The sequence below is a fragment of the Dendropsophus ebraccatus genome, chromosome 15, assembly GCF_027789765.1.
Source record: "Dendropsophus ebraccatus isolate aDenEbr1 chromosome 15, aDenEbr1.pat, whole genome shotgun sequence".
Lineage (NCBI taxonomy): Eukaryota > Metazoa > Chordata > Amphibia > Anura > Hylidae > Dendropsophus > Dendropsophus ebraccatus.
In genome coordinates this window covers 1,526,494-1,540,627 of record NC_091468.1, presented here as the reverse complement: position 1 = coordinate 1,540,627, position 14,134 = coordinate 1,526,494, and the positions used below count along the sequence as shown (strand labels likewise).

At 56.2% G+C, this 14,134-nt stretch overlaps 1 protein-coding gene across 1 annotated transcript in view; it reads right to left on the bottom strand.

Moving 5' to 3' along the window:
* Positions 1-1,835: 1,835 nt before the first annotated feature.
* CUL9 (cullin 9) overlaps positions 1,836-14,134 on the bottom strand; it is a 61,829-nt gene continuing 49,530 nt past the window's right edge. Inside the window, 9 exon segments of the mRNA XM_069955346.1 lie at positions 1,836-2,421; positions 3,980-4,071; positions 4,504-4,637; positions 4,738-4,855; positions 6,226-6,336; positions 7,593-7,667; positions 7,936-8,029; positions 10,209-10,372; positions 10,450-10,614. Coding sequence (XP_069811447.1) covers positions 2,199-2,421; positions 3,980-4,071; positions 4,504-4,637; positions 4,738-4,855; positions 6,226-6,336; positions 7,593-7,667; positions 7,936-8,029; positions 10,209-10,372; positions 10,450-10,614 — 1,176 coding nt within the window. The 3' untranslated portion in view covers positions 1,836-2,198.

The following is a 14,134-nucleotide window of genomic DNA, read 5'->3' as shown; positions in this document are numbered from 1 at the left end:
TCCTGCTGGCTCCTCCCCTCCTGCACTCTCATTTCTCCTGCTCGCTCCTCCCGTCCTGCTCGCTCCTCTCCTCCTGCGTTCTCATTTCTCCTGCTGGCTCCTCCCCTCCTGCACTCTCATTTCTCCTGCTCGCTCCTCTCCTCCTGCGCGCTCCTCCCCTCCTGCGCTTTTATTTCTCCTGCTCGCTCCTCTCCTCCTACGCTCTCATTTCTCCTGCTCGCTCCTCCCCTTCTGCGCTTTTATTTCTCCTGCTCGCTCCTCTTCTGCGCTCTCATTTCCCCTACTCGCTCCTCCCCTCCTGCGCTCTGGCTTCTCTCCTCCTGCTCTCTTATTTCCCCTGCTTGCTCCTCCCCTTCTGCGCTCTCATTTCTCCTGCTCGCTCCTCTTCTTCTGCGCTCTCATTTCTCCTGCTCGCTCCTTCCCTCCCCTCCTGAGCTTTCATTTCCCCTGCTCGCTCCTCCCTTCTGCGCTCATTTCTCCTGCGCTCTCATTTCTCCTGCTCGCTCCTCCCCTCCTGCGCCATTATTTCTCCTGCTCGCTCCTCTCCTCCTGCGCTCTCATGTCTCCTGCTCGCTCCTCCCCTCTTGTGCTTTTATTTCTCCTGCTTGCTCCTCCCGTCCTGCGCTCTCATTTCTCCTGCTCGCTCCTCCCGTCCTGCGCTCTCATTTCTCCTGCTCGCTCCTCCCTTCTGCGCTCATTTCTCCTGCTCGCTCCTCCCCTCCTGCGCTCATTTCTCCTGCTCGCTCCTCCCCTCCTGCGCTCATTTCTCCTGCTCGCTCCTCCCGTCCTGCGCTCTCATTTCTCCTGCTCGCTCCTCCCGTCCTGCTCGCTCCTCCCGTCCTGCGCTCTCATTTCTTCTGCTTGCTCCTCCCCTCCTGCACTCTCATTTCTCCTGCTCGCTCCTCCCGTCCTGCGCTCTCATTTCTTCTGCTCGCTCCTCCCGTCCTGCGCTCTCATTTCTCCTGCTCGCTCCTCGCGTCCTGCGCTCTCATTTCTTCTGCTCGCTCCTCTCTCCTGCACTCTCATTTCTCCTGCTCGCTCCTCCCGTCCTGCGCTCTCATTTCTCCTGCTCGCTCCTCCCGTCCTGCGCTCTCATTTCTCCTGCTCGCTCCTCGCGTCCTGCGCTCTCATTTCTTCTGCTCGCTCCTCTCTCCTGCACTCTCATTTCTCCTGCTCGCTCCTCCCGTCCTGCGCTCTCATTTCTCCTGCTCGCTCCTCGCGTCCTGCGCTCTCATTTCTCCTGCTCGCTCCTCGCGTCCTGCGCTCTCATTTCTTCTGCTCGCTCCTCTCTCCTGCACTCTCATTTCTCCTGCTCGCTCCTCCCGTCCTGCGCTCTCATTTCTCCTGCTCGCTCCTCCCGTCCTGCGCTCTTATTTCTTCTGCTCGCTCCTCCCCTCCTGCACTCCTTTCTCCTGCTCGCTCCTCCCGTCCTGCGCTCTCATTTCTCCTGCTCGCTCCTCCCGTCCTGCGCTCTCATTTCTCCTGCTCGCTCCTCGCGTCCTGCGCTCTCATTTCTCCTGCTCGCTCCTCTCTCCTGCACTCTCATTTCTCCTGCTCGCTCCTCTCTCCTGCACTCTCATTTCTCCTGCTCGCTCCTCCCGTCCTGCGCTCTCATTTCTCCTGCTCGCTCCTCGCGTCCTGCGCTCTCATTTCTTCTGCTCGCTCCTCTCTCCTGCGCTCTCATTTCTCCTGCTCGCTCCTCGCGTCCTGCGCTCTCATTTCTCCTGCTCGCTCCTCCCGTCCTGCGCTCTCATTTCTCCTGCTCGCTCCTCGCGTCCTGCGCTCTCATTTCTCCTGCTCGCTCCCACTTACTCCACAAATCACAGACAGGTAAATTAACAGTTTAAGTCCAACTTTAATAAACTCAACAGATTTTCTGAGGAAGCTGCAGAGATTTGGGTGGGAGCTGCTTCACACCAACCTTTGCCCGCCAGAGGCACCAACCCCCTAACAGCTAAGAGTGTGGCGTTACAATGAGACAACGTAAACAGGATTAATAAAAATAACTCTTAATTATAAATATAAAGGTTTATAGAATTCCAGCTCCGTCATCTGAACCGGAGGCAATCAAGTGAATTATCAGGAATTAGCCGTGCAGCGCCCCTGGTGATCACTACCCGGGCACATGGGGGGGCGCAGGATGAAACAGAAGTGGCCTATATGGGAGCGCCCGCCACTGAAATGTCAGGGGGGAAGAGTCAATCGTAGGGTTCTCCATCATAATCCTCAAAGATGAAGGAGTCCGGCTCCAGGTTTTCGGAATCATCATCTTCATCATACGAGAATTCATCCACGCCTAGCTCATTATCCCATGGAGGAATATAATGAGGAACAACAGGAACATAATCCTCATCCTCCTCATCATCCTCCTCCTCCTGCTCGCCAGCAGTATCCACAGAGTCTGAGGTGTCATCAATGTTACTGAGGAGATACAAAGAGGAGACAAGCCATTATTGGGCATCCCTTACCATTAATGCTACCTGCCCTATGAAGGGGCAAATCTAAGTTACTGTGGGGACAGATGGAACAAGGGAAAGGAATTACCCCCTCCCCCCTCGTTATACACATCTCCTAACCCTGACCAGCTGTAATATTGATGGATGCGCCTGCATAATACTGGGAACCAGACAATAGACCCCAGATTCCTGTTGTATCTGCCCCAGGTGGTCTTGGACTCCACTGTTCCCAATCACCAGTTGTCCCTGGACACTTTAAGCAGGGGAGGAGTTATAGGGACGGTGTCATGGGCAGGGGAGGAGTTAGAGGGACAGGGTGTCATGGGCAGGGGAGGAGTTAGAGGAACAGGGTATCATGGGCAGGGGAGGAGTTAGAGGGACAGGGTGTCATGGGCAGGGGAGGAGTTAGAGGAACAGGGTGTCATGGGCAGGGGAGGAGTTATAGGGACAGGGTGTCATGGGCAGGGGAGGAGTTATAGGGACAGGGTGTCATGGGCAGGGGAGGAGTTAGAGGAACAGGGTATCATGGGCAGGGGAGGAGTTATAGGGACAGGGTGTCATGGGCAGGGGAGGAGTTAGAGGGACAGGGTGTCATGGGCAGGGGAGGAGTTAGAGGAACAGGGTGTCATGGGCAGGGGAGGAGTTATAGGGACAGGGTGTCATGGGCAGGGGAGGAGTTAGAGGAACAGGGTGTCATGGGCAGAGGAGGAGTTAGAGGAACAGGGTGTCATGGGCAGGGGAGGAGTTAGAGGAACAGGGTGTCATGGGCAGGGGAGGAGTTAGAGGAACAGGGTGTCATGGGCAGGGGAGGAGTTAGAGGGACAGGGTGTCATGGGCAGGGGAGGAGTTAGAGGGACAGGGTATCATGGGCAGGGGAGGAGTTAGAGGAACAGGGTATCATGGGCAGGGGAGGAGTTAGAGGAACAGGGTATCATGGGCAGGGGAGGAGTTAGAGGAACAGGGTATCATGGGCAGGGGAGGAGTTAGAGGAACAGGGTGTCATGGGCAGGGGAGGAGTTATAGGGACACGGTGTCATGGGCAGGAGTTATAGGGACACGGTGTCATGGGCAGGAGTTATAGGGACACGGTGTCATGGGCAGGAGTTATAGGGACACGGTGTCATGGGCAGGAGTTATAGGGACACGGTGTCATGGGCAGGAGTTATAGGGACACGGTGTCATGGGCAGGAGTTATAGGGACACGGTGTCATGGGCAGGAGTTATAGGGACACGGTGTCATGGGCAGGAGTTATAGGGACACGGTGTCATGGGCAGGAGTTATAGGGACACGGTGTCATGGGCAGGAGTTATAGGGACACGGTGTCATGGGCAGGAGTTATAGGGACAGGGTATCATGGGCAGGGGAGGTGTTATTAGGGGCGGGTTTCATGGACAGGGGAGGAGTCAGAGGGACAGGGTATCATGGGCAGGGGAGGAGTCATAAGAACAGGGTATCATGGTCTGTGATACACAGATCACATGGTAGGTTTAAAGTGACCAATAAACAGATCCATTGATCTTACTCTGCGGCTCCAGGGAAGGCTGCCGGGTCAGACAGGTTCGATGATTTCATTTCATTCTCATTGAGATCAGGCAGGAATCCGACGCAAAAATCCTGTGAGGAAAGCATGTACACGTCACAAGAGGGGGACGGGCCCATCCGTGTCCACGAGCCACACCCCAGGGGGACGGGCCCAATCCGTGTTCACGAGTCACACCCCAGGGAAATGGGCCCAATCCGTGTCCACGCGTCACACCCCAGGGGGACGGGCCCAATCCGTGCCCACACGTCACACCCCAGGGGGGCGGGCCCATCCGTGTCCACGCGTCACACCCCAGGGGGACGGGCCCAATCCGTGCCCACACGTCACACCCCAGGGGGGCGGGCCCATCCGTGTCCACGCGTCACACCCCAGGGGGACGGGCCCAATCCGTGCCCACACGTCACACCCCAGGGGGGCGGGCCCATCCGTGTCCACGCACCACACCCCAGGGGGGCGGGCCCAACCGTATCTAATCCTGGTGGGTGACATCTCAGAGTCCTCACCTGGGTGGAGTGTTGTAAGATGCCGTTTAGTCTCTCTTGGACTCTTCTTACCAGTTCCAGTCCACTGTTGTACTTGTCATTACCGAGTAGCCGCACGGAGCAGGCCAGGTCCTCACTCTGCAGGAGGCTGTACTCTGTGGAGAGGGTGGAGGGTTACTGACAATCACCATACACGTACACCCCACCTCACAGAGGACCCCCCATGTCTACAGCCCCGCGCATGTATCTTCTCACCCAGCAGAATCTGAAGAGCGTTCACATGGAACTCCAGGTTTTCTGTCTGAGACTCCAAGACATCGAGACGCTCCGAATCCTGATTATAATAACTATAGACACAGGAGTAACCAAGGACCTGCGGAAAACAGCACAGGTTACACCCCCCACCACCACATCACATGGTACCCAGGTTACACCCCCCACCACCACATCACATGGTACCCAGGTTACACCCCCCCCACCACATCACATGGTACCCAGGTTACACCCCCCACCACCACATCACATGGTACCCAGGTTACACCCCCACCACCACATCACATGGTACCCAGGTTACACCCCCACCACCACCTCACATGGTACCCAGGTTACACCCCCCCCCCCACCACATCACATGGTACCCAGGTTACACCCCCACCACCACCTCACATGGTACCCAGGTTACACCCCCACCACCACATCACATGGTACCCAGGTTACACCCCCCACCACCACATCACATGGTACCCAGGTTACACCCCCACCACCACATCACATGGTACCCAGGTTACACCCCCCCCACCACCACATCACATGGTACCCAGGTTACACCCCCCACCACCACATCACATGGTACCCAGGTTACACCCCCCACCACCACATCACATGGTACCCAGGTTACACCCCCCCCACCACATCACATGGTACCCAGGTTACACCCCCACCACCACATCACATGGTACCCAGGTTACACCCCCCACCACCACATCACATGGTACCCAGGTTACACCCCCCACCACCACATCACATGGTACCCAGGTTACACCCCCCACCACCACATCACATGGTACCCAGGTTACACCCCCCCCCCCACCACACCACATGGTACCCAGGTTACACCCCCACCACCACATCACATGGTACCCAGGTTACACCCCCCACCACCACATCACATGGTACCCAGGTTACACCCCCACCACATCACATGGTACCCAGGTTACACCCCCACCCCCACCACCACATCACATGGTACCCAGGTTACACCCCCCACCACCACATCACATGGTACCCAGGTTACACCCCCACCACCACATCACATGGTACCTAGGTTACACCCCCCACCACCACATCACATGGTACCCAGGTTACACCCCCCCACATCACATGGTACCCAGGTTACAACCCCCCCCCCCACATCACATGGTATCCAGGTTACACCCCCCCCGACCACATCACATGGTACAGATATCCCCCCACCACATCACATGGTACACAGATATCCCCCCACCACATCACATGGTACACAGATATCCCCCCCACCACATCACATGGTACACAGATATCCCCCCCACCACATCACATGGTACACAGATATCCCCACTTCCACATCACATAGTATACAGATATACCCCCCACACATCACATGGTACACGGTTATACCCCTTACACATCACATGTGGTTACAGGGCAATATAGCTTTGTGCAGGTGATCGCCCCCTGCAGGGCACGTGATCTCTCGGCTCTTACCTTACGGCTTATCTCCAGCACCCTGCAGGCGGTGATAAGGAGGCTCAGAGTCCGCAGGGGCGGTTCTTCACTAAGGACACACAGCCGATTCCTCAGTGACACAGCAAAATCCTTTAGAGACAGGAACAGTGAGAATACAGGATATCCAGCGCCACCTGTCCCGCCCATCTGTACACCCACCAGTGGTGATATTACAGCAGTAATATCTCAGTACTTGGCATTATTTATCTAAGCACTATATGGCAGGATTATATGTAGTACTAGGTAGGGTATGACAGCAGGATCAATATATGGCAGGACCATTACACTGGAGGGTATAGTCAATGTAAAAGTTACCATTTTTGCTGTAAGGAAGATGCTTTGGTCACATGATGTCTCTGAACCAATGAGAGCAGTCCCTACTTTAGCTCCTTTTTAACCTAAAAAAGGTGGACCTAAACCAGTAACACCTCTGAGCCTCAGTACCTCTTAGGACAAGATACAGGGAAGTAACCCTGTCCGTTAGAGCCTCAGTACCTGTGGGAGGGACAAGATACAGGGAAGAGATTCTGCCCCCGAGAGCCTCAGTACCTGTGGGAGGGACAAGATACAGGGAAGAGATTCTGCCCCCGAGAGCCTCAGTACCTGTGGGAGGGACAAGATACAGGGAAGAGACTCTGCCCCCGAGAGCCTTAGTACCTGTGAGGACAAGATACAGGGAAGACATCCTGCCTCTAAGAGCCTCAGTACCTGTGAGGACAAGATACAGGGAGGACATCCTGCCTCTAAGAGCCTCAGTACCTGTGAGGACAAGATACAGGGAGGACATCCTGCCTCTAAGAGCCTCAGTACCTGTGAGGACAAGATACAGGGAAGACATCCTGCCTCTAAGAGCCTCAGTACCTGTGAGGACAAGATACAGTGAATACATTCTGCCCCCTGGAGACTCCAGCAACAAAATTCTTCTAGGCCAGGGTTGAATAATCTACTCAGGGGCCCCCTGGTGTTGCTGTCCTCTATTATTCCAGCTGTATAAAATGTATTATTTAGTTACTGTATGGGGTTGTGTGTGCACTGTATATTAGAGCAGTGTATGGGGGTATGTGGCAGTAGGGATATGCATTATATGGCAGCATACTGATGTACTGTACTCATAGCAGGAGATTACACCGCTGCGGCTACAGGCAGAAACAACTCCTTACATTCTCTTAAGTCTGGGGCAGTCAGATGGGGGACACATAGTAGATCATGTAGTTTGGCTGCAGTCCATTAGACCAGTTTCTTGTTAGTGGAGGGGGTCTTGAGCGGAGGACCCCCTCTACCACCTACCATCATCACCCACCATCAGCTGACTGAGGCTTCTCCTCCACCAGCAGGGCTCCACTCACCTTTGACTGATGCTGGAATGTGCACCTCTCATTGTAATCCTGGAACCTCTTCTCCTGACGTGCGGCTTTACTGACCTGTGCCAAATAAATCATCATCATCATCCTCCTCCTCGCCTTCTTCCCATCCACTTTCTTCACATCATCACCATCCTCCTCTTGCTTCCCATCAACATACTCATCCTCCTCCTTCCTCCTATCCTCCACATCATCACCATCCTTCTCACCGTTCTCCTCCTTTTCATCACCTTTCTCACCCTCCTCCTCCTCCCCATCAGCTGTGTACACACACAAAGTAGACAGCAGTATGGCGCCAGCCCCTGCGGACACTGGTTGGGGCTCTCACCATGGCGGAGCAGTTGTAGTAATCCTTGTGGGTAGGCTTCCAGGGCTTCAGGCAGCGCCAGCAGAATCCGTGGTTGCATTTGGCACAGGTCATACTATACAGGGGGAGAGAAAGATCATGAAAGGTGTTGGTGGCTGGTGGGGTCAGGAGTTAGGGCTGGGCGATACAGGCAAAAAATAAAATCACGATTCTTGAATAAATGTTTATTTTGGTAAATAAACAGAAAATTTTCCTTGCGGCGTCAGATACTATTTTAATGACCTTTAAGACAACAACTGTATTGCTACCCAGTTAAACAGTGCTCCCCCTGTGACTCGGAGCAGGCTGAGGGGGGACTGGGGCAGGCTGAGGGGGGACTGGGGCAGGCTGAGGGGGGACTGGGGCAGGCTGGGGGGGGACTGGGGCAGGCTGAGGGGGGACTGGGGCAGGCTGAGGGGGGACTGGGCAGGCTGAGGGGGAACTGGGGCAGGCTGAGGGGGAACTGGGGCAGGCTGAGGGGGAACTGGGGCAGGCTGAGGGGGGACTGGGGCAGGCTGAGGGGGAACTGGGGCAGGCTGAGGGGGAACTGGGGCAGGCTGAGGGGGAACTGGGGCAGGCTGAGGGGGAACTGGGGCAGGCTGAGGGGGAACTGGGGCAGGCTGAGGGGGAACTGGGGCAGGCTGAGGGGGAACTGGGGCAGGCTGAGGGGGGACTGGGGCAGGCTGAGGGGGGACTGGGGCAGGCTGAGGGGGAACTGGGGCAGGCTGAGGGGGAACTGGGGCAGGCTGAGGGGGGACTGGGGCAGGCTGAGGGGGGACTGGGGCAGGCTGAGGGGGAACTGGGGCAGGCTGAGGGGGGACTGGGGCAGGCTGAGGGGGAACTGGGGCAGGCTGAGGGGGGACTGGGGCAGGCTGAGGGGGGACTGGGGCAGGCTGAGGGGGAACTGGGGCAGGCTGAGGGGGGACTGGGGCAGGCTGAGGGGGAACTGGGGCAGGCTGAGGGGGAACTGGGGCAGGCTGAGGGGGGACTGGGGCAGGCTGAGGGGGGACTGGGGCAGGCTGAGGGGGGACTGGGGCAGGCTGAGGGGGAACTGGGGCAGGCTGAGGGGGAACTGGGGCAGGCTGAGGGGGAACTGGGGCATGCTGAGGGGGGACTGGGGCAGGCTGAGGGGGAACTGGGGCAGGCTGAGGGGGACTGGGGCAGGCTGAGGGGGAACTGGGGCAGGCTGAGGGGGGACTGGGGCAGACTGAGGGGGAACTGGGGCAGGCTGAGGGGGAACTGGGGCAGGCTGAGGGGGAACTGGGGCAGGCTGAGGGGGGACTGGGGCAGGCTGAGGGGGGACTGGGGCAGGCTGAGGGGGGACTGGGGCAGGCTGAGGGGGAACTGGGGCAGGCTGAGGGGGAACTGGGGCAGGCTGAGGGGGGACTGGGGCAGGAGTGCACATAGCTCCTCTCACCCCGGCACACAGGTCTCCAGAGGAGGCAGCAGGGACTGCAGGGTGATTACTGGGATACTGTATAGGGGGATGCGATCCGGCTGTACAGCTCCAGGACCCGCAGTGACACTATCACCCTGCAGTCTCCTCCAGAGAGCGGGGACCTGTGTGTGTGGCCGGGAGCAGAGAGGGACGCTGTGTATAAGGGGCAGGGGCAGGTCAGCAGCTGATGGAGGCTGCCCGCGCCGCATCTCTCCAGACTGCCCGCCCACCCTGCACCACATAGCTCGCCCCGCCGGCCCCACACGGCCCCTCTCCGGACCGCTTGGCATCCTGCCCAACACTTTACCACGCAGCCCGTCCCACACCACCCCTCTCCAGACTGCTTGGCGGCCCGCCCAACACTGTACCACACCGCCGCCCCCACACCGCCCCTCTCCGGACCGCTTGGCGGCCCGCCCAACACTGTACCACACCGCCGCCCCCACACCGCCCCTCTCCGGACCGCTTGGCGGCCCGCCCAACACTGTACCACACCGCCGCCCCCACACAGCCCCTCTCCGGACCGCTTGGCAGCCTGCCCAACACTGTACCACACCGCCCCTCTCCAGACTGCTTGGCAGCCCACCCAACACTGTACCACACCGCCGACTGTACCGCACCATCCACCACGCCCTCAATGATATTTTGTGAAAATCAAATTCGCAAAAAAGAAAAATCGATTTTAACACTCTGGGCGAATAAATCGAATTATTTTGATTAATAGCCCAGCCCTACCAGGAGTGATGGAGGTGGTGTGCCAGGGGTAATAGACGCTGGCCAGGTGGAAGGAATAGTGGGGCTGTAAGCTGTCACTTACTGTAGGCAGCCCTCATTCTTCTCGATAGGAGCCTGGCAGCTGGGACAATGCTTGGAGATGAGCTTGGTCAGATGTTTGCTCTGCGCTTCAAGGGTCATTCCCTCATAGAAGCCTCCGTCGTCCATCCACTGAGACATATGGCTGCAGCTGGCCGGGTAGTGAGCCTGAAGAGAAACGATGGGCAGTCAGAGGTGCAACGGCCGGCCCACTGTAACATGTCGCTGGTGTGAACACGACTCACCTCAGGGAAGCTGCAGGTAAAGCAGGACATCCAGGAGCACTTGGCACAGGCCGCCCCGCTCCCCAGCCCTTCCTTGCACAGGATGCGGTCACAGCCCTGGGGGTTCGTGCACCATGTCAGGTTAGCGCAACATTCCACGAAACCGCGCAACAAAGCCTTCTCATACTGTGGGAGAGAGAGAGAGATCACCAGTGTATATACTGCGAGAGAGAGAGAGAGATCACCAGTGTGTGAGTGTGTATACTGCAAGAGAGAGAGAGAGAGATCACCAGTGTATGAGTGTGTATACTGCGAGAGAGAGAGAGAGAGATCACCAGTGTATGAGTGTGTATACTGCGAGAGAGAGAGAGATCACCAGTGTGTGAGTGTGTATACTGCAAGAGAGAGAGAGAGATCACCAGTGTGTGTGTATACTGCGAGCGAGAGAGAGAGAGAGAGAGAGATCACCAGTGTGTGTGTATACTGCGAGCGAGAGAGAGAGAGAGAGAGAGATCACCAGTGTATGAGTGTGTATACTGCAAGAGAGAGAGAGATCACCAGTGTATGAGTGTGTATACTGCAAGAGAGAGAGAGATCACCAGTGTATGAGTGTGTATACCGCAAGAGAGAGATCACCAGTGTATGAGTGTGTATACTGCGAGCGAGAGAGAGAGAGATCACCAGTGTGTGAGTGTGTATACTGCGAGAGAGAGAGATCACCAGTGTGTGAGTGTGTATACTGCGAGAGAGAGATCACCAGTGTATGAGTGTATACTGCGAGAGAGAGATCACCAGTGTATGAGTGTGTATACTGCGAGAGAGAGATCACCAGTGTATGAGTGTGTATACTGCGAGAGAGAGATCACCAGTGTATGAGTGTGTATACTGCGAGAGAGAGATCACCAGTGTATGAGTGTGTATACTGCGAGAGAGAGATCACCAGTGTATGAGTGTGTATACTGCGCATGCCATGCGGTATGCGCATGCGCGCTTAGTCTTGGTATCCCACCAGGACTAAGCGCGCATGCGCGCGAAACGCGTCAGTGTTATCTTGCAGCATGATTTTATGGCTTCTATGAAGTAAAAGTATTGGATTTTTAACTTCCGTGGAGTGCCGGAACCATCATTCATTTTTGCACATTTCATGTACCTCGCGACTGGCTATCCCTGGAACCGTGCACCCTCCTGAAATAGACTGTAACCAACATGCAATCATTGAGGTGAGCTGACTGCCCTCTATTTTTGCCAGATAATCACACTGCAGGCTCCTTTCTCCCTATGTAGGCTGGGGGTCTCCTCCTTAGTTGTCCCGGCTGGGGGTCTCCTCCTTAGTTGTCCCGGCTGTGGGTCTCCTCCTTAGTTGTCCCGGCTGGGGGTCTCCTCCTTAGTTGTCCCGGCTGGGGGTTTCCTCCTTAGTTGTCCCGGCTGGGGGTTTCCTCCTTAGTTGTCCCGGCTGGGGGTTTCCTCCTTAGTTGTCCCGGCTGGGGGTCTCCTCCTTAGTTGTCCCGGCTGGGGGTCTCCTCCTTAGTTGTCCCGGCTGGGGGTCTCCTCCTTAGTTGTCCCGGCTGTGGGTTTCCTCCTTAGTTGTCCCGGTTGTGGGTTTCCTCCTTAGTTGTCCCGGCTGGGGGTTTCCTCCTTAGTTGTCCCGGCTGGGGGTTTCCTCCTTAGTTGTCCCGGCTGGGGGTCTCCTCCTTAGTTGTCCCGGCTGGGGGTCTCCTCCTTAGTTGTCCCGGCTGGGGGTCTCCTCCTTAGTTGTCCCGGCTGGGGGTCTCCTCCTTAGTTGTCCCGGCTGTGGGTTTCCTCCTTAGTTGTCCCGGCTGTGGGTCTCCTCCTTAGTTGTCCCGGCTGTGGGTCTCCTCCTTAGTTGTCCCGGCTGTGGGTTTCCTCCTTAGTTGTCCCGGCTGGGGGTCTCCTCCTTAGTTGTCCCGGCTGTGGGTTTCCTCCTTAGTTGTCCCGGCTGTGGGTTTCCTCCTTAGTTGTCCCGGCTGTGGGTTTCCTCCTTAGTTGTCCCGGCTGTGGGTCTTCTCCTTAGTTGTCCCGGCTGTGGGTCTCCTCCTTAGTTGTCCCGGCTGTGGGTCTCCTCCTTTGTTCTCCCGGCTGTGGGTCTCCTCCTTAGTTGTCCCGGCTGTGGGTCTCCTCCTTAGTTGTCCCGGCTGTGGGTTTCCTCCTTAGTTGTCCCGGCTGTGGGTCTCCTCCTTAGTTGTCCTTAGCTGGGGGAAGAAGGGTTGTTGTGTCTGCTGATAGACGTCCCCTCCTTCCTCCCTTCTGCAGTTTTCCTGACCCCCCTCCCCCCCCCATGCCTCAGGGATAGGACTGTGTTCTTGGGGATGTATCATCCTTCAAAACACAGCGAGTGGAGATGATACCATAGAGTTGTATTTTGGTCTCATCTGACCACATGACTGTCTCCCATGTCTCCTCTCTATCATCCACAGGTCTGGCCATGTTCTGTTGTGAGCCGGGGAACCAAGCGTGCCCTGCAGGATTATAATCAGCTCCATATTTACCCCTAGGCACCCGTAGTCCAGTGCCTGGGGCAGCACCAGGGAGCACGTGGAAGGAAACAGTATGGTGGTATTAGTCAGTGCTGGTATGGCGGTGTTATCCAGTCACAGTATGGCGGTATTGGTCAGGTCTGGTATGGTGGTGTTACCCAGTCACAGTATGGCGGTATTGGTCAGGTCTGGTATGGTGATGTTATCCAGTCACAGTATGGCGGTATTGGTCAGGTCTGGTGTGGTGGTGTTACCCAGTCACAGTATGGCGGTATTGGTCAGGTCTGGTATGGTGATGTTATCCAGTCACAGTATGGCGGTATTGGTCAGGTCTGGCAGTGTTATCCAGTCACAGTGTGGTGGTATTGGGTCAGGTCTGGTATGTTGGCGTTATCCAGTCACAGTATGGCGGTATTGGTCAGGTCTGGCAGTGTCATCCAGTCACAGTATGGTGGTATTGGGTCAGGTCTGGTATGTTGGCGTTATCCAGTCACAGTATGGCGGTATTGGTCAGGTCTGGTGTGGCAGTGTTATCCAGTCACAGTATGGTGGTATTGGTCAGGTCTGGTGTGGCAGTGTTATCCAGTCACAGTATGGCGGTATTGGTCAGGTCTGGTATGGTGGTGTTAACCAGTCACAGTATGGCGGTATTGGTCAGGTCTGGTATGGTGGTTTTGTCCAGTCACAGTATGGCGGTATTGGTAAGGTCTGGTGGTGTTATCCAGTCACAGTAAGGCGGTATTGGTCAGGTCTGGTATGGCGGTGTTATCCAGTCACAGTATGGCGGTATTGGTCAGGTCTGGTATGGCGGTGTTATCCAGTCACAGTATGGGGGTATTGGTCAGGTCTGGTGTGGCAGTGTTATCCAGTCACAGTGTGGCGGTATTGGTCAGGTCTGGTGTGGCGGTGTTATCCAGTCACAGTATGGCGGTATTGGTCAGAACTTCCCTGAAGAAGCCTTTGTACGGCGGAATGTGCGTAGGGACAGCTCTGGCGGGCAGAGTGAGACAGGTGAGGATATGTGCATATGAGCAGCTGTCTGCGTACGTGTAACTAGGTTAGAGCAGGGTTACATGCAGATACAGCCCCTTACCAGACGTTCCCGGACCCTTACATTTTTATCACTGAATTGCACGGCTTTTTTATTGACTTGTGGTTGTTTTTAAAACTTTTTAAAAAGGAAAAGAAGTTCGGCCAAAAGTATTTTTTAA